This window comes from Xiphophorus maculatus, chromosome 19 (genome assembly GCF_002775205.1).
Source record: "Xiphophorus maculatus strain JP 163 A chromosome 19, X_maculatus-5.0-male, whole genome shotgun sequence".
Lineage (NCBI taxonomy): Eukaryota > Metazoa > Chordata > Actinopteri > Cyprinodontiformes > Poeciliidae > Xiphophorus > Xiphophorus maculatus.
Window position 1 is genome coordinate 18,990,631 of NC_036461.1, and position 18,402 is coordinate 19,009,032.

Genomic DNA, 18,402 nt, shown 5'->3' on the forward strand with positions numbered 1-18,402 from the left:
AAGCCAAGCACTGATATGAGTTCTTCCTAACACCCAGTCAGTCAGTATGAAATTCTTGCATCACACAATCACATGAGAAATGGATCGATGCATATTATAAAAACTATAATATGCATCAAATGCATATTATAGTTTTTATTTTCCATTAATCTCAGAAAAACACAATGAGTTCCTTTTAGATAAAACAAAAACCTTTTTCTTCCTCAAACAAATAATATTATGACAAATGTAAATATAGGGTGACTTTAAAAAGTTTTATACAAAAAAAATCTTATGATTTTATGCCAGCTTAATTTTAACAGTGACACATAGGATATCGAAACAAAAACTGAGAAAATTGCATAAAATGAGAGAAAAAATGCATTTTATTGAAAGAAATAAGTATTTTGACCCCCCAGTGAAACATAATTTAGTATTTGGTGGCAAAACCCTTGGTGGCCAGCACAGTAGTCAGACACTTCTTGTAGTTTTTTTATAAGGTGTGCACACACTTTAGGACAAATTTTGGCCCACTCCTCTCTGCAGATCATCTCATAATCCTTGAGGTTTTTAGACATGCGTTTGGAAACGTGAAGCTTCAGCTCTCTCTATAGATTTTCAATGGGATTGTGGTCAGGAGACTGGCGAGGCCATTTCATCACCTGGATATGCCTTTTCTGGAGCCACGTCTTTGTTTCCTTGGCTGTATGTTTTGGGTCATCGCCATGTTGTACTTCTTTCTTTTCCAAATAATTGCCCCAAAGTTGTGTCTCCTTCTCATCCAACTTCTTACTTATGACTTTGTAGTAATTCCAGCCTTGTGTAGGTCAACAGTTTTGTCCCTGACATCCTTAGACAGCTCTCTAGTCTTGCCAATGGTGGAGATGTTGGAGTGTCATAGAGTCTTCTTTTTCTTCTTCTTTTCTATTATGGCGGATTGCAAGCAACTTTAAGGTGCATACTGCCACCTACTGTACACGAGTGTGTAGCAACGTTACTTTACATCTATCAAATTCTATTTTTTAATTTTGTATTCTGAAGATAAATAAATAATGCTTTCCTTAATCTGTAAATATCCATTATGTTTCCTTCATTTGGAATATTCCTTTAAGACTCCATTCTTGACCTGTCCTTCCAACCACTTTTCTCAATTTCTCCCTTTCAGGTTCATATGTCTTACAGTTCATCAAAACGTGTTCTACACTTTCTTTCTCTCCACATCTTTCACATTTATCATTATTTTTCCTCCCTATTAAATATAAAATGTCATTTAATTAGTTATGACCATCTCTTAATCTAATCATTATTTTTCTTCCCTTCTGTTTCTCTCATTAAATTTCTAATTAGTACTGAGTTTTGTACTTCATATAATCTTCTTCCTTTCTTATCTTCATTACACATTTTTTTGCCATTTTTCAATTTCTTTACTCTTAATAAGTGATTTCCCTTCCCCTTTCCCAAAAGTAATTGTAATCCCTTTTTGCTAATTTATCTGCCTTTTTATTGCCTTTTACACCTTCATGTGCTGGTACCCAACAGAACCAAATATCAATGCCACCCCTATATAATCTAAATAGACTTTGCTGAATTTCTAATACTAAATCTTTCCTATTATTTCTTTCTCCCTGAATACTTTCTAAAACTGCTTTGGAATCTGTGCACACCACCACCCTGTCTGGTTGAACCTCCTCAACCCAATCTAAGCTTAGTATATCTGCCACCATTTCTGCTGTGAAAACAGATAGTTGATCTGATATTCTTTTAGAAATATATTTTTTAAACTCTTGTATATTTATTCCTATTCCCACACATCCTTTTAAATTCTTAGAACCATCTGAATATATTTTAAGGTAATTATAATATGAGTTTCTTAAATATATATCAGTCTTTATCCCTATTTCATTTAAATTCCACTCATTTTTCATTTTAAGAAGTCTCATATCTACATTTACCTTAGGAAATAGCCATGGAGGAATAACACTAATCGGATTAAACTGAGCTATTTTCTTATCCTCTAATCCATACATTTTAATCAATTTGCTTACAATCCATCCAAATCCATTACTCTGGAACTTTGAATATTCCCAACAGTTATGTAAAATTGTTGAAGTTACATTTTCTTCCTTACTACTTTTAATTTTCATCCAGTATACTAGAGCTAATTTTATTCTTCTCATTTCCAGTGAAGTCTCTCCAGTCTCTATTAAAAGAGCATTAATAGGTGTCGTTTTTACTGCTCCTATACATATACATAAAGCCCTACTCTGTAATCTATCTATCTTTTGTAGTGTTGTTTTAGCTGCTGCTCCATATATAAAACTGCCATAATCTATTATTGATCTCATGAGAGCATTATATATGTTTAATAATGACTGTCTATCTGCACCCCAGTTATTCTACTAGCAGCTCTTCAATTATTTTTGAGAAACATTACATTACCAAGACACATGAAAACATACCTTGATCTTTGCTTTTTTCTCTTCTTCCTTGTTCTTTTTCTGTCCCTGAAGAATAAGTCTTTTTTTGCGACATTGTTTTGCTAACTAATCTCAGCCCTGCAGCCATTTAGTTTGCTTATGCCCTAGGCCGGCCCTGAGAATCCCTCATTTACCATTTTTCTTCTTAAGTAAATCCCAACCAGTTGTAGTGAATATGTCTATTTCCTTTTTTTTAATTAGAGGTTGAACACTTCTGATTGATGTTTTGAATTACTTGAGCATCTTTTCATGTTTTTTTCTAGTTCTATGAAGTCCAGTTACCTTCACTGCAATTATTTTTGCCTTCGTTGTGGTTTTGAATGCAATAACTTCAGTGCATCCCTGCAAAGAACTTTAAGACATACTAATTACAAGAAACGGATCATGGATGAGGATGGGTTTAAGAATATTCAAACCCATGTGCATCTACTTGTGTGCATCTCATGGCCAAAACATCTGGTTATATAAACATTTTATCAGGGTAATTTGGGTAACAGGAAACACTATTGTTGGATAAGGATGAGCTGTATAGAAATGCTCCAGGTTGAAATGTGCCTCCTCTCATCTCTGCAGTACCCTTACACCCTGGGCTTCAGCTTGGCTCTCTGTTGGTGTCTGTTGGTCTGTTCCAGCCGGATCTACATGGGGATGCACTCAGTCCTGGTATGTCTCACACACAATGGTGCCAACTTTGACACTTCCAGCCCCAAGTAGAGCTGAAGAATTATTATGAGTGGTTTTAATAAATGCTAGCAGTTATCTTGATTATTACCAATAATCATTAGCCGATGTGTCATGCCATAACTGAACATGCTTAGGGAGATGCAAAAGACCAGTATTAATAAACATTTTCTTGTGATAATGGTGCAAAGAAAGATTTTACATAAAATCAAAAAAAGTATTGATAACCTGATCATCCTCTTCATGAGACTGTCTTAGGAAAACAGAGTCTTTAGTCAGAGGCTTCTTCAAATTCGAAAGCTACAAGAGATCTTTCCTGCCCAAAGCCATCACCAACTACAGTGACTCTTTAATGAAATGAATTACAACAACAACATTTAATATCCCTTTGGGGTCAAAAAATTTGTTTTGAATATGAATGGGAATTTAATATGCTGAAGTGGTCACCAATCACCACTGCCTGTCAGAATAACAGAAAATACTAAAGCAACAAAAAATCATTTAACGTTGTTACCGAAGGCAGCAAAGGTTACTGAAGTACATTTTTCTACATTTTTTGCTTGTCAAGTAGTCTTGACAAGCAAAAAGGAATTCCTTTTTTTTGCATAATATAAGAATACGAATTTCATAACATGGTAATTGAGGAAAAGTGGATATGTGTGAGGATAATAGTCCCTCATATATATATAATTTGAATTGTACACTTCTGTAAAACTTCTATTGGATCTAAATTTGAATTAGATTGACCTCCACAGTTCTACACATTAAGATATGCAAGGTAGAAATAATGAGCAATAAACTGTATGCAAGGCTTAGAATTTATTACATCACTGATTTTAAAGAATTACTGAGGATTCAGAGGCAATTATATAAAAGTGTACCTTTTATGTAATTGACATGTTGTTGCCATAATAATGTATTATGAATAACAACCCAAATTAATTTTAGTTCAAAAACTCTTAAGTATTTTAGTATCATCAGGTTATTTATCTCAGAACAACATTTTCAAAATACTTTTACCAAAACAAACTAAGTTCTTATCATAGATACAAAAAATTCAAGACATTCTGTAATACTGAAAATATACTGAATATAAATTTATAATCATATGTCCTAGCAATAGATCGGCATTAGGTGAGTCTTTGGATTTCCAGTGTATTAATATCCTTCTGCGTGTAAGCAAAGTAGAGAAAACAATGTTATATGTGCATGACTTTTAGAGGTAGCCTTTATCACTGACATTAAAGACACTTTTCCACCAGCACAATGCGCTCTAACCAGTTAATGTGGGCTCAGTCCTTCCCCACATAGTGAGCTTTTCCATTATACAGTCTGTTCCTCATTATTGTGGGCAGGACATGAGCAGCAGCAGCTGTGGTCAACTCTCTGCTGATGTCAACACTCAGCAATGGAGAGCCTCGAGGTTCTCGTTTTGATGGACTCAAATAAACCCAGATATTTCATTTTGTCTTATAGAAATTTATTGCTGGCCAAACATAATGATAAAGACTCCAGTTATTCTTTATCATAACTGGACATATAAATAAAATAACATTCTGGCTCTTTATTTTTTTAAATGTGCAACCTTTTGGATTTAGGTAAGGCAGTCAAAAGATGTAAACCAATAGCCACACATGAACATTTTTTATTTTTTTTTAAATCCACATTAAAAATAAAATTCACATCACAAGTTAATATTATGCAGTTCTAGTGTTTCACACTATCGGCCCAAAATTGCAGCTCCATCAGAAAGCTGACCACATCTGCAGTGTTTCTCTCTTCTTTATTGCTGTCCGTTCTTCAGAGAGAAGAGCTGCTAGCAGCGCTGCTAATTCACGGTCATTCTGCTACTAAACTTACTGCATGTCTTTCAGGTGTTGCTCCTGATTAAACTCATAATTAAACTCCTCATACTGAGCAGCTCTTTGACGGCATACCCGCGATCCGCAGCTAAACTAAATGTGTCATAATTTGCGGTGTGTCACTACAAAAATTTACTACAGTACCCCCCCTCAAGGGCGGCTCCAAGAAGCCCAAAAACAGTCCCACACAACAAGGGTGGGTGGAGGGTGAGAGGAGCAGTGTCTGCAGCAGCAGCCAGAGGTGTGGCGGGCGCAGGAGACTTAGCCAGAGCTGCGGCTGGAGGTGGTGCTGGTCCCGGAGATGCTGGAGCTGGGTTGGTGGAGCAGAAGAATGGGATGTCCGGCTTAGGAGGCAGAGGGTCACCAGCCATGACAGCCAAATCTGTCTGGCGTTCCCACTCTGCGTCCAGTTGCAGCTCCACCATCCCCAGGGACGAGAGATGGGCGGACCAGCCCTTCAGCACCAAGAGGAGTCGGATGGCGACCCCAAGGCGCCTGAGGGCGAAGTATTGTTCCGCCACAATCTCCACATAGTCTTTTATTGTAGAAATTAATTCATCCCAGCGTGTATTGTCCTTGTTGATGTTTCTTTTCCCTTACTACAAGTTGCTCCTCACAAGTTGCTCCTCACTGTAGCAACTTGTGGTCGGATCCTTCTGTCATGATTTGCGGTGTGTAGAGGTGGTGAGGAAAACGCTGAGGACCCAGGTTGGAATGATGAACTAATGATTAATGATCCAAAGAAAAAATCAAAAATCCAAAAATTCAGGCAGCACAGATGAGCGGAAGGCTAAAAGCTCAGAGCTGGTAGCAACTGGACAGCAAACACAGCTGATGGCAGACTAGACGGCAAGACAGCTTTGACACAACAGATTCGACACAGGACCTGACAAGGAACACAAGTGGGTTTAAATACACAGGGAGACAATCAGGAGAAATAAGGGACAGCTGGAGACAATCAAGGGATAGACAACAAAGAGACTCAACAGAACACAGAAAACTAAATAAACACACAAAAAAACCCAATCACTACAAAATGATGTTTGGAGTTTTCAGTGACATAAATCGCGAGCCAATCAACAGCTGTCAATCAAATGGCTTTGGTGCCGTACCCTGCACAGTGCTGCTAGTAATATCCCTGAAGTAGGTATGAAAATCTGAGAACAGCTGGGCAGAACCGCACCACATCTGCTAATGGAAAATGAATCTGGCCGGGGCAGACCGGGACCGAGCCGGTTAGAGGCGGTGTAGTAGAAAACCGCCATTGACTCAGATTTTAACCGCCTCTGATTCTCTAAGAACTCTGACACATAAAAGAGAAAACATGTGCTACAGGTTCTTTGATCGCTGTAGTAGCTATCGAAGAAGCTATTACTGCTGTTGGCTTTTCAGTCCAACAGAAAATGATTTACTAGATTACCTCCTTTAATGTACCAAAGCACGTGTTTCTAAGTTTGGTCTGATTCTCATGAAAACCATAAAAGATGCATTGCAGTAGCTGTTTGTGCATTTATAAGCTGAAAATGTTGGAAGGTCATTTCATGATTTGGAGGATTTTAGTAGAACTTCTAATCAAGGGAAAATGTTCAGATTCCCATTCCAGTATGTTTTCTCTGCTTCATGGAGAAAGCAGCTATGCTGTGGATTCACAGATTCTGTTTCTGTGTTTCTTCCCTGCAGGACGTCATCGCTGGCATCTTGTACAGCATCCTCATCCTCTTCTTCTTTCTCCCTGCGTTGGACATGATTGACAGCTTCAACCTGAGCTGCCGCTACGCTCCGCTGGTCATCGTTTTCATCCCCTTGGCCCTGGCCCTCTTCTCATTCACCCTGGACACCTGGAGCACTTCTAGAGGTGACACGGCTCAGATCCTGGGTGTGGGTGCTGGCGTGGCCCTGGCGTCTCATGTAAACCAGCTCCTAGGTTTGATGCCAGACCTGACGGCTGATCAGCTACCTCTCATGATGCCTACCGTAAGTGGCGGCCTGGTGTGTGGCGCTATGCTGCGGTTGGTTCTGGGAGTGATAGTCCTCGTGGCGATACGGGCCATGATGAAGGCTGTCACCATCCCACTGGTGTGCTGGCTGTTCAAGGTGCCCAGCTCAGACGTGAGGAAGGCCCGTCAGCATGTGGAGGTAGAACTCCCATATCGCTACATTGTTTATGGGACCATGGGCTTTAGTGTGCTCTTCCTGGTTCCACTGCTCTTCACCTACGTGGAGAACTCTTAAAAGGATGTAACTTCAGTGCACTGTCAGTCTCCAGCCACGAATTGGAGAACCAGCATTTCAATACTGTTTTTGCATCTCCATGTAAACCAGACTTTTCCTCTTCAACAGGAAGTTAGGGCCAGAACTGACTGAGATGCATTAAAGCCTGAACACTGAACTCCTTCCTCACTTTCTTAACTTTTCTGCTCTTTTTTCCAACAGACTCAGGTTAGCTCTGGAGCAGGATGAGGGTGAGGGAGTATTTCCTTTAAGTGGCACAGTCTTTTATAAGATTAACCTGTGGAAAGACAAACCTATCTATGTTGGTGTTTTTTACACTGAATATCCACACTGTTGCCTTTTTAAAGACATATTTCAAGAATTTTAATGAGAGGTTTTGCTAAAAGGTTATAAGCAGGTAATATGTAACCTGCAGTAGATTGCCTCTGATTATGCCTGTACCTAGTGCTTTCATAGTCATATTGACCATTCAAAGTGCTTCAACATTACAGTCACAGTCTCCTTGCAGCACTCCCACATTAACACACCCAACTCTGGATCAGTAGGTAACTTGGGTTGAAGTACTTCCTCCTACAGTCCAGGTGGGGGAACTGTCCTCAAGTACAAGCATACAGTCCTAACCTTAGCCACTATCATTAGATCAAAGGCAGACCATGCAGCTTAGCCACATTTATTTTAACACCTTGTATAATCAAGTAAGAGTGCTTTCGGCATTCTCACTTCTTAAGATTGTGTTTCTCTTTATTATTATTTTTCAATGTTCCATACATTTTTCTGCACTCAACTAATTCTGCAATTAACTATTTTTGCTATTGGGTATATATAATTTCAACAATTCCTATATCAAAACGTTCTGCTTCTTCTGGAGCATTTCACTTTTGGTAATTTCAACTATTAACTTTTGGAAATACAATTAAAATTTTTTTTGCAGATTTCAACACCATTGAAATGCATTGGAATTCTTCAGAATTCCACAAAATTCAGCAAAAACCTTTGCTCTTTTATGAGTCATAACTTCTGCCTACTTCAACTTAAAAGCTCCATTCAACTTTTAAGCAAGACACAATATGTTAACATATCTTCAGATGATACAGCTTTCTGATACCGGTTATGCTTTTTCTAAAATTCCAATTTAAGTTTTATACAGATTTATACAGAACTTGGCCAAATGGGGGAATTTTTCTGCCATAATCCAAGAGCACACATTTTTATTCTGAAAGCAAGATTTCATGTCTTTTGTTCTCAAAACTTGTAACACTTTTGGTTACATTTTCATTTTGAAAGCAGGACTTCATGTCTTTCATAAAACTTGTAATGACTGTACTCAAAACATCTCCACGCTCTCACACTTAGTCTCTGCTCAGAGCAAATCTTTGCTTGCAAAACTCTCTGCTCGCTTGGTGGAATTTTCCTGCCATAATTTAAGAGCATACATATTCAGTCTGAAAACAGGATTTTATGTCTTTTGTTCTCAAAACTTTTAATACTTTTGCTTACATTCTGCTACTGATCGCTAACAGTTACTGATCTTAGGCAGGATTTTGTTCACCCAACCAAAGACAACATAGTCATGACATGATATCTATCATGTGTATCTGGCTTTACACCACTGCATTCGACGCTTTGCATTGCACTTGGTGATGTTTGGCTTGGATGCAGCTGGTTACCATGGAAGCCCATTCCATGCCCACCTTTCTTGAGCTAATCTGAAGGCCACATGTAGTTTGAAGGTCAGTAGTGACTGACTCTGCAGAAAGTTGGTGACCTCTTCACACTATGTGCTTCAGCATCTACTGACCCCGCTCTGTCGGCTTAGATGGCCTACCACTTGGTGGCTGAGTTGCTGTCGTTCCCGAATACTTCCATTTTCTTATAATTCAGCTGACAGTCGACTGTGGAATATTTATGAGCGAGGAAATTTCATCACTGGATTTGTTGCACAGGTGGCATCCTATCACAGTTCCACACTGGAATTCACTGAGCTCCAGAGAGCGAACCATTCTGTTTGTAAAAACAGTCCGCATGCCTAGGTGCTTCATTTATCCACCTGTGGCCATAGAAATGATTGGAACACCTGACTCCCATAATTTGGATGGTTGAGCAAATACTTTTGGCAATATTGTGTATGTACTGCAGGGATTGTGAGTTTGATCTCAGACCATGTTGGTTTTTGTTTGGTTTGTTTAGATTGTGCTTCACAATAGTCTAAACAAACCAAACAAAAGCCAATATGCTCTGTTTTTTTTTTAACCAGAGCACGTGAAGCACAATCTAAACAGATTTTCACTATATTTAGACTTTTGATAATGCTGTAAAAATAGTGAAAGTTTGTTTGTTCTTTAGAACAACTTTATGAAAATATAACCCTAGTTTTACCTAACATATCTTGTGAAAATGTCAAATGTTTTACCATATCTTCAACCATAAAATGTTAAGTTTATAACTTTCTTGTCACAATCATTTTTGAAAGCCCAGATTAGTTTTGCTGGAGGCTGAGGCTAATGAACAGTCTGAAGGGTACATACTGTAAGTTTAATCAGTCTCTGTTTAAATAACCATTCAATGTCCTTATAATTATAAATTTTCATTAACATAAATTGCTTTGTTAGTTTTTAGATGGTAGAATTCTGCTTGACTAGAATTTAGCTTCATCCTCTGGGTCCAGCTACTGTAGATTTACACTAAATTAAACCCAAAAAAATCATCTACCACAGGTAAGATACAGACTGCTAACAGAACCTCACATTAAAAATACTGAACTGTCCCTTTAATACCTCCCGACTCTCTAAAGCTAAATTATCCCTGATGGTTATTTTATAAAGATGTTAAAATTTCAGTTTTAGTATTTCATTAAATGAAACAAAGGCACTTTTAGAAAACTTCCTCATGAATTTCACATGCAATAAAATCCAATAGAAAGGTAAAAAATAACAGATTAAAAACAAACGAGGAAATTACCTTCTCAGACAGGAGAAGCTAAAACTATTTTGTTAATCCACTGAATGTTCAGATGTGGTTCTTTGTTCCAAAGAGTTTCCTTTAACTCCTTCTACTCCTTTGACTGAAAACGTTCATGATTGTTTAAGCCCCAACACTGTTTATGTAGTGTGTATTGGTGTGTTTAAAGACGGTGGTCTTGTATGTCTTACAGAACCTCACATTAAAAATACTGAACTGTCCCTGATATATATGAAACTGATATATTTAAGGTTCCCTTTAACTGCACATGTGCAGTGGAATCCACCATACAAACTACTGAAGGGCTTTTTCTATTGTTTTGGCTTTTATAGACAACAACCTTCCAGTTTATCACTCTGAGGTAAACTATAACTTCTCCTCCGACACAGTGAAATGTTTCTCCTTAGCAGTTCACTCTTTTGCCAAGTTTTCCCTCACTTCATTCTTGTGCATAACCACTTTGTCCCTTCCTTTTTCTACTACGTCTCCTTAAACTAATTATTTTCTAACTCAGTTAGAAAATAACTTAGTTAAAATGTTAGTTTAGAAAATAAACTGACATTTTCATATCAGTTTATTTAGCTTAGACACTTCTCCTGAATTTAAATTCAGTTATGTGTGTAATTCAACTGAACACACTCATGAGCTGCCGGGTTTTTTGAAGAGATGTAGGAGGCTCTGAAAATAAATGTTAGATTTCATATTTTAGGGATATACAGAATACAGGGATTTTACCAATATGTAAAAAAGATTTAGTTGTTGAAAGTTTGACTAAAACCAAAATGAATACAGCAAACTAAATTCTGCCTAAAAAAAAAATAAAAATAATTACATCTTGCTGATAGATCACCTGTATTTGAATGATCCAGTAGGTTAGTCAAAGTGACCAATTTAGCAGATAGGGTGCGTTCTTTGACACATTGCTCTTTTTGTACCTCAAAAAGCAGGTATGAATGGCACAGAAGTGCAATAGTATGAAATGGAGAAGGGGTGAGCTGAGCAGCTCTTCTGGAAAAGGTTTGGAACCTCTCCATTTTCATATTTGGCAGTTTGATGATTGCTTTTTGCTTTTTCCTGTTAGTGTGAACCCTCATGTCCTGTTTAGATCATTTGTGATGAAATACATATCCTGCTTGTATTGAAGATTGGTTCTGCCATAGCTTGAATATAACCTTATATTTCAAATATGAAGAGGGACATTTATATGAAAATATTATTGTATATAAGTCTGTTGATGGCACTGCAACCCAAAAGAGTGAAATTTTTGTACGGCCACAGTCAGTTCAACGTGAAAATATAACCTATGCATACAGGACTTGAGTATGCCACACTGCAAGCTCAGACATATTAGTCAATCAATAAATGGAAACCAAGTTCCAGGAGTTCATCTTCCTGTTAGTGTCAGACTCTAAGATAATGGAGAGAAGGAGGAGGAGACAGCAACTCATAGCTGAAAAAGGAGGACAGAAACCAGATAGGATATCTTGCAACATTTTCATTTTCCCAGGTAACATCAGACTGATATCTGCCAAAGGTCATCTTTGGTTGAGAAACAACAGAATTGGTGTATTTGTCACACTGAACAACCACTAATATTGGCTTAAACAACCTGACTTTTCTTCTAATGTCATTTATTTGAAAGTTTGTCAAAAAAGGCACAAATGAGATAAACCTGACTTTAATAAACAGTTTCTCAGAGCTACCTTTAGCTAACGGGTAATCTGCTGGTTGGCTAACTGCTAACTGGCTGCTGGCTGGCTGCTGGAGCAGATAGCTGGGCTAGTTAGCCCCCTGATATCAGCTTGTGGTATTCTGTGAAGAGCAGAACAGCAAAAAGATTGAATATTCTGGACAAAATGAATGTGAAGCATCAGCTAATTTTATGAGTGTTGTTTCAAAGTTTTACTTAACTGTGTTTATTAAGTAAAAAAAATATATAGACGATATTGTTATAACTTTAATAATTAGTGTTATTTTAGCAGCAGAAAGAATATTTGTTGGGTGTGTATGTGGATTGCAAGCAATCAGTCAATATCTGCAAGCAGTCATTATTTAATTGTAAAGTGATTGTATACAATGTCCTTTCATAACAAGAGCAACAATTGACCACTTAAGTGTTAATTATGTGTTTCTGTGTTCCAAAGGTTACATACATATTTTTATATGAATCTGTAACATTTCAGAAAGTGTCCTACAATCAATTGCTCATTGTCTTTGTTTATAGTAAATTATATTTTTTAATGAAATTATTTAGTTATCAAGGCAGAGCCCAAAACATTTCTGAGATATAGTGAGCAGACTATCATATAGAAAGTTTTTAATAATCTATTTCCTCAGTTTTTAAATCTTATTAGAATGTTTGATCTTTTATTCTGCTTTGCACTGTTTAATTTGTTTTTAAATCAGTAAAACATTCCTGTCATTGAATGGCATTTTGGGGTTTCCATGTACATTTATGAGACTCCCAGATAAACATGTCATGGGTTGATTCTATTTTGTTTTTATTTTTTTCAATAAAAAAAGTTTGAAAAATAAAAATATGTTTTTCTTAGCCTCATTACATACCTTCCAGTTTAAGGAAACATCCAGAGCAACCAGAGGGCTAAAGAGTTCCCAGCAGAATGTTTCCATGTCTGTGTCCTTTGTGTTCCAACCAACATCATATTATAAAACTGTGCTATAGTTATATAAATGTTTGTTACAAATAGTTTAGTTTAGAAAATTCTGTTGCTATAATAATTTTGAAATAATTTGCCTTAAATGTGTTCTAACACATCGGTTTATGGTGGTGATCATATGTACATACCTCCATTTAATAGTCTTGGCTACAAATAACAAAGTAATAACCTTTATTGTCATTATAAAAACCATGTAATGAAATTACATGCGCTATAACAAAATTGGGTGATAAATAGCACTAGGTGGCATTTAATACCATATGGGTATTGGGTATGAACTATTCTTCAGTCTGTTTGTCCTTGTTTTAATGCTTTAAATGTTTTAATGTTTGTCCTGTACCTGCAGCCAGATTGCAGCAGTTGGAATAAATTGTGTCAAGGATGTGAAGAGGCTTTTAAAATGTTCCTGGTTTCCCTGAGACAGCAGGATCTATGGAGTTCTTCAAGAGATGGCAGAGAGCAGCCAATGGTCTTCTGGTCAGATTTTATGATACTCTGGAGAATCTCCCTCTGTGCTACTGTGCAACTGGAGAACCACACACAGAGACAATAGCAGATGATGCTTTCAAGAGAGTATCAGTAGAAGGACACCAGCAGGTTTTGAGAAATATTGTTTCTCCTGAGGACTCTCAGGAAATAGAGTCTCTGCTGGGCCTTCTTTGCCAGTTCTGCTGTGTTTACATCACAGGCCAGATTATCCATGATACGAACTCCCAGGAAACAGAAGTTTGACATCCTCTCCACCCCGTCTCTGCAGATGTATAGTGGTTGAATGTCTCCTTTATTTCTAAAATCCAGTATGATCTCGTTGGTGTTGGCTGTGTTTTGGATCAAGTTGTTATCTGTGCACCACACTGTATGTTGCTCCCCCTTGTTCCTGTTGGCAGATTCATCCCCCCTGAGATGAGACCCACTACAGTTGTGTCGTCTGCAAATTTCAACAAGGGTGCCACTTTGGTGGACTTATACATAATCATGTGTATGGTGTGGCAGCGTCATCCTCTGGATGTTTACTAAGCTAAATACAGAACAATCCTGGAGGAAAACCTATTAGAAACTAGAGACTGGAATGGAGGTTCTCCTCCCAGGAGGACAATGACCCTAAGCATACAGCCAAGGCTAAAATAGAATGAAACATTGTACTATAGAATCAAAGCATATTCATACATTAGAATGGTCAAATTAAAATATTCAAAAATAATATATATTTTTCCCATTTTTTTCTTCCTCTTATCACCTGCTATCTCTCAGGTTGAAGAGAAAGCAGATCGTGATGCAAAAATACTTGGGATCTGTTTTTGCCACTGTTGTCAGTTCTTCTAGTTCTCCACCAGATGGAGTCAGAGAGCACGGCTGGTTTGATTAGCTGCACCAGGTGTGCTTCTGCACACCTGCAAATCATCTACCTTCATTGAATGGAGCTTAAGAAGAGTCTGCTGCCAGTCCTTTGATGTAGTGTTAATCTTCAGTGGTAATGTCGGGGCCACTGAGCACCTTGTGTTACTAACCTTCTTTGCTCTCCTTTTTCCTGGGACTTACCTTAAAGGTCACTCCTGATGAAACTCTGGATTCTATTGCAGTTCATTCCCCAGCTGACTCAGTCACCTGCAAACCTCCAGCTAATTCAAAGTCAAGACCTAAATCTGACAGAGAATCTGTGGCGAGACTTGAAAACTAATATTCACACGCTCCATCCAGTTAGACTGAGCTTGGACTATTGTGCAAAGAATAATAGGCAAAATAGACACTTTATAATTCAGCTGTATATTTAAAGTGAACATATTGAGCAAATGTTTATTGCAAAGCTCCCAGTAAATAAAAAACATCAATATAAATACAATAAAAAAATGTATGTGAGTTTAGTGGTTTTATGATATGAGGCATGAAGTTGTTGTGGGATCTGATTGTTCTGCATTTGAAGCTGCTGAATCTTTTCCAAGATGGCAGCAGGGAGAACAAGCCATACTGAGGGTGGAGGAAGGATCTTTATGATTGGCTGAGCCCTGGACAGGCAGCGACTGAGTGGTGTCAAAGATGGAAGGAAGCTCAGTCTTGATGATTCTCTCATCTGTCCTCGCCACTGTCTTTACATTGCCAGTCAGAGGTTATAAGGTGGATATTTGCCCCAAACCAGACTGAGATATCGCTGTCTATTGTCTCTCTGGAGAAAGGGATAAGGATTGGAGAGAGGAGGTTTGATCTTCTCATCTGATATAAAAAGTGCAGACATTGCAGAGCTCTCTTCACAGGCCAGAAGAGAGTGACCAGAGAGTTTGGAATGACCAGGTCAAAGTGTCAGTGATCTGTATCCTCAGGAATTTAATGCTGCTGACCTACCCCACTGCAGCATCAATGATGAGGAGGGGGAACCTCATGCTTATCGCATGTCCCTTAATCCAGTGTTTGGTCCTCAAGGCACAGTGCCCTGCATGTTTTAGGTATTTCCTTGTTTCAGTCCAGTTGATTTCAATTGATGACTGATTAACAGGCGTTTGTTGAACTGCAATCAGTTGAATCAGGCACATGTAAGCAGGGAAACCACTAAAACATGTAGGACAATGTGCCTTGACTACCAGGGTTGGGAAACACTGCCCTAATCAATGGACTGTGTTGTGTGACGCCAGCATCTCCACCCTAACCAGAGTGGTACGGTACATCCTACAAGCATGTATGCTGAAGTATTCCTGATTCTCTGAAGACCAGGTTCACACTTGCAGCTCCTTCATCTTATAGAGCCAAGGACTTTCCTGGAGAAAGATTACAAAGCCAACTGTTCCATTAATTCTGGATATGTCATTTGCTGTATAATTATGATAAAATGCTCCCCATCTTCCCCCCGATTATGTTTAGATTTATTGAGAAAATAGGACAGTTGTAAACTTGAATGTAAACCACCCCATGCATAGTTTTTTTATACTAAGACTGAAAGAAGTTCAACGTTATTATAAAGTACAGTGTACTTACTTTGTTACTATGTCATGTTTTATTAAGTCCTACGTTGAGGACATTTACAGTTACTTTCCCAGTTTTAGGGTCACAAACTGAAATGTATGTGAACTGTTCTTCATAAAACTGTACAGCAGGTGCTGGTTTGTTAGCATTTTTGGAGCATCATGCATGGCTGAAGGGGGCTGAAGGGTGCTGAAGCAGTTATTAGGTGAATATGATGTTGCTGGAAAAAGAGTCAACTGCTCTACAGTAATGTACATAGATGAGGCTCTAGGTCTTCTGGATGACTGCCCTTCTTGGACTCCATATTGGTGTTAGTGATTCTGCAGGTGCTGTGTAGCCACCTCGCTCTTCTTGAAGGAGGATTTAACGGTACTTTCCTGCTTTGCAGTGGTTTAGTGGACCAGTTCCCCTCTCGCCACTGATTACTTTCAAACTAACAAACAAATTTAAAAAAGAGCAATGCGACTTGGATGTAACGTGTAATGCTTTATAGAAGTATAGTGAAGTAGAAAGTACAGATACCTACTGTAAAATGTAATGGAGAAAAAGTTGAAAGTATCCACGGTTGAATCTACTTAAAGTAAAGTACAGATACATGAAAAATGTACATAAGTACAATAACATCTCACCACTGATCAAAGTAGGCAGCAAAATCCTTGTGCCTGGTGAATCTACAGTTGGTGAGGATCTGGTCACCATAGTGATGCCTCCCTTCACTATGGACTCAGAGCCTAGGAGTGTCTGACAAGATTGATGTCTCTGATTTGGGCACCGCAGCCTTCCAAAGTAATGAAACACAACCCAAGCTGTTGCAAATAATACAGACATTTGCTGCAGTGTGCTTCTGTGTCTCTCTGCATGTTCCATCTGTAGGCTTGACTTCTCAATGGAAATCTCAAAGCAATCTAGACTCTATGGAACTTAGGGAATTTGTTCCTACTGTCTGTTGAGAGTGTCTTGAAGATGTTCTCTCTTTGCAGCTTGGCAGACATTCTGGCTTCTTCATGCTGGACAGATTAGCGACTGTCAAACTTGTGCTTTGTTTCAAATGTAGTGTGAAGCAATACAAATCTGTTGGATGGGATGTTTGATTTACAGACTGGACATCTGTAAATCAAACATCTACACCTGTGTAATATTTGGATTTCATCTCATCTCCATTTCTTATGGTGTCACTGGGATGTGCAGGGTCCAGTTGTCTGTGCAGTCTTCATCCCCACCAGGTTTTGTTTTTCATGGAGATTTAGTCAGTTTCTTCCTCCAGAATTTTATTCCAGTTTCCAAGTTTCAGCAGATAAATTGTTAATAAGGGAAACTTATAAACTGCCTGTTTCATCTTTATCTTCCTCTGTCACTAACATTACTTTTTTGAAGTTGTTTAAACTAGCAAAAAAAAAAAAAAAATCTAGACTTGTCACACCCCTAGTAAAATTCAGGGGTGTAATAAGATTAAAGAAAGGTTTTTGTTTTTTCTTGACTCTGGATTAAACCATCTCTGACACCCTTGACACTCTTGCATACTCAGAAATCAGCTTAATTCAGTTCAGCCTTATCTCTATATTAGCTTCAAACACAAGTGAAACCCAGAGTGCTGAAAAAGCAAATCCTTGAGTTTAGTGCTCATGTGGAGTGGGTAGCAATAAGTCAGTTTTAAATAAGCTGTTGATGGTTTTGTTTGTCATCAGAAGTACTTTGTACAGAATTCTGACTTTTACAGAAAGCCACAGTCACAAAAGGACTTAAATAGAACTTCTTGAACCTAACCCTAACCCAGCTATAATTGTATTGTAGAAATTTAGTTTACAGGTTAAAAATGCATACACTAGGTTAAAACTGCATCAGCTGATGAGGCTCCTCATTTTTGAAATACAGTCAAAGGAGGCAATTTTGGAGACAAATTTAATAGATTTGTCATATTAAATAATTCGGTCAAAAATAACTCCAATGTTACCAGTAGAAGCTATTATAAAACTTTTACATGTAAGCACTACTTAATAAAGTCATCAAATAGAAAATCAGTCAGTTTGTTTTCCTTAGATCTAGTTTTCTTATCTATGAAGGGGTGTCCACATTTTTTGTTTGCATATAACAGCTGAAGCCAAGTTGTTACAATGGAATTAATTTCAGTGAAGCAGAATTGAGAGGTTTTAATACAAACGCAAGCCACACTTTTCAGATTTTTGGTGTTAAAAAAGGAGAAACAAAATATACTGTAAATGTTCTTCCACTCTACAATTATGCATTTTTTATATTGGTGTGTCACATAAAATTCTTACAAATCTTTGTCATTTGTGTTTGTGACATGATTAAAAATGAATAAGTTCAACAAATATTAATGAATAGTTTTGCGGGACATGTATGAGCGACCTTACGCAGAGCGGTTGACTATTCGGTCTCTCCACACTGCTTTCCGCCCCGGTCTTTTTTCGTGTCCCTTCTCCTCCACCTAACCAGCGGGATTCGGAGATTCTATCCCTCTTCCTTTATTGGCAAGCTCATTGGACCAATCATAAGATTCGACACTGCGCAGTGTAGCCAATCGCCGTCGTCTGCTGTCCTACACCCGTCTAGCACGTTCATGTG

At 38.0% G+C, this 18,402-nt stretch overlaps 1 protein-coding gene across 1 annotated transcript in view; it reads left to right on the forward strand.

Annotated features, from left to right (window-relative positions):
* LOC102236212 (sphingosine-1-phosphate phosphatase 1-like) overlaps nucleotides 1-12,718 on the forward strand; it is a 17,473-nt gene extending 4,755 nt beyond the window's left edge. Inside the window, exons 2-3 of the mRNA XM_005816016.2 lie at nucleotides 3,030-3,119; nucleotides 6,680-12,718. Coding sequence (XP_005816073.1) covers nucleotides 3,030-3,119; nucleotides 6,680-7,231 — 642 coding nt within the window. The 3' untranslated portion in view covers nucleotides 7,232-12,718. The remainder of the gene's footprint in view (nucleotides 1-3,029; nucleotides 3,120-6,679) is intronic.
* The last annotated feature ends 5,684 nt before the right edge of the window (nucleotides 12,719-18,402 follow it).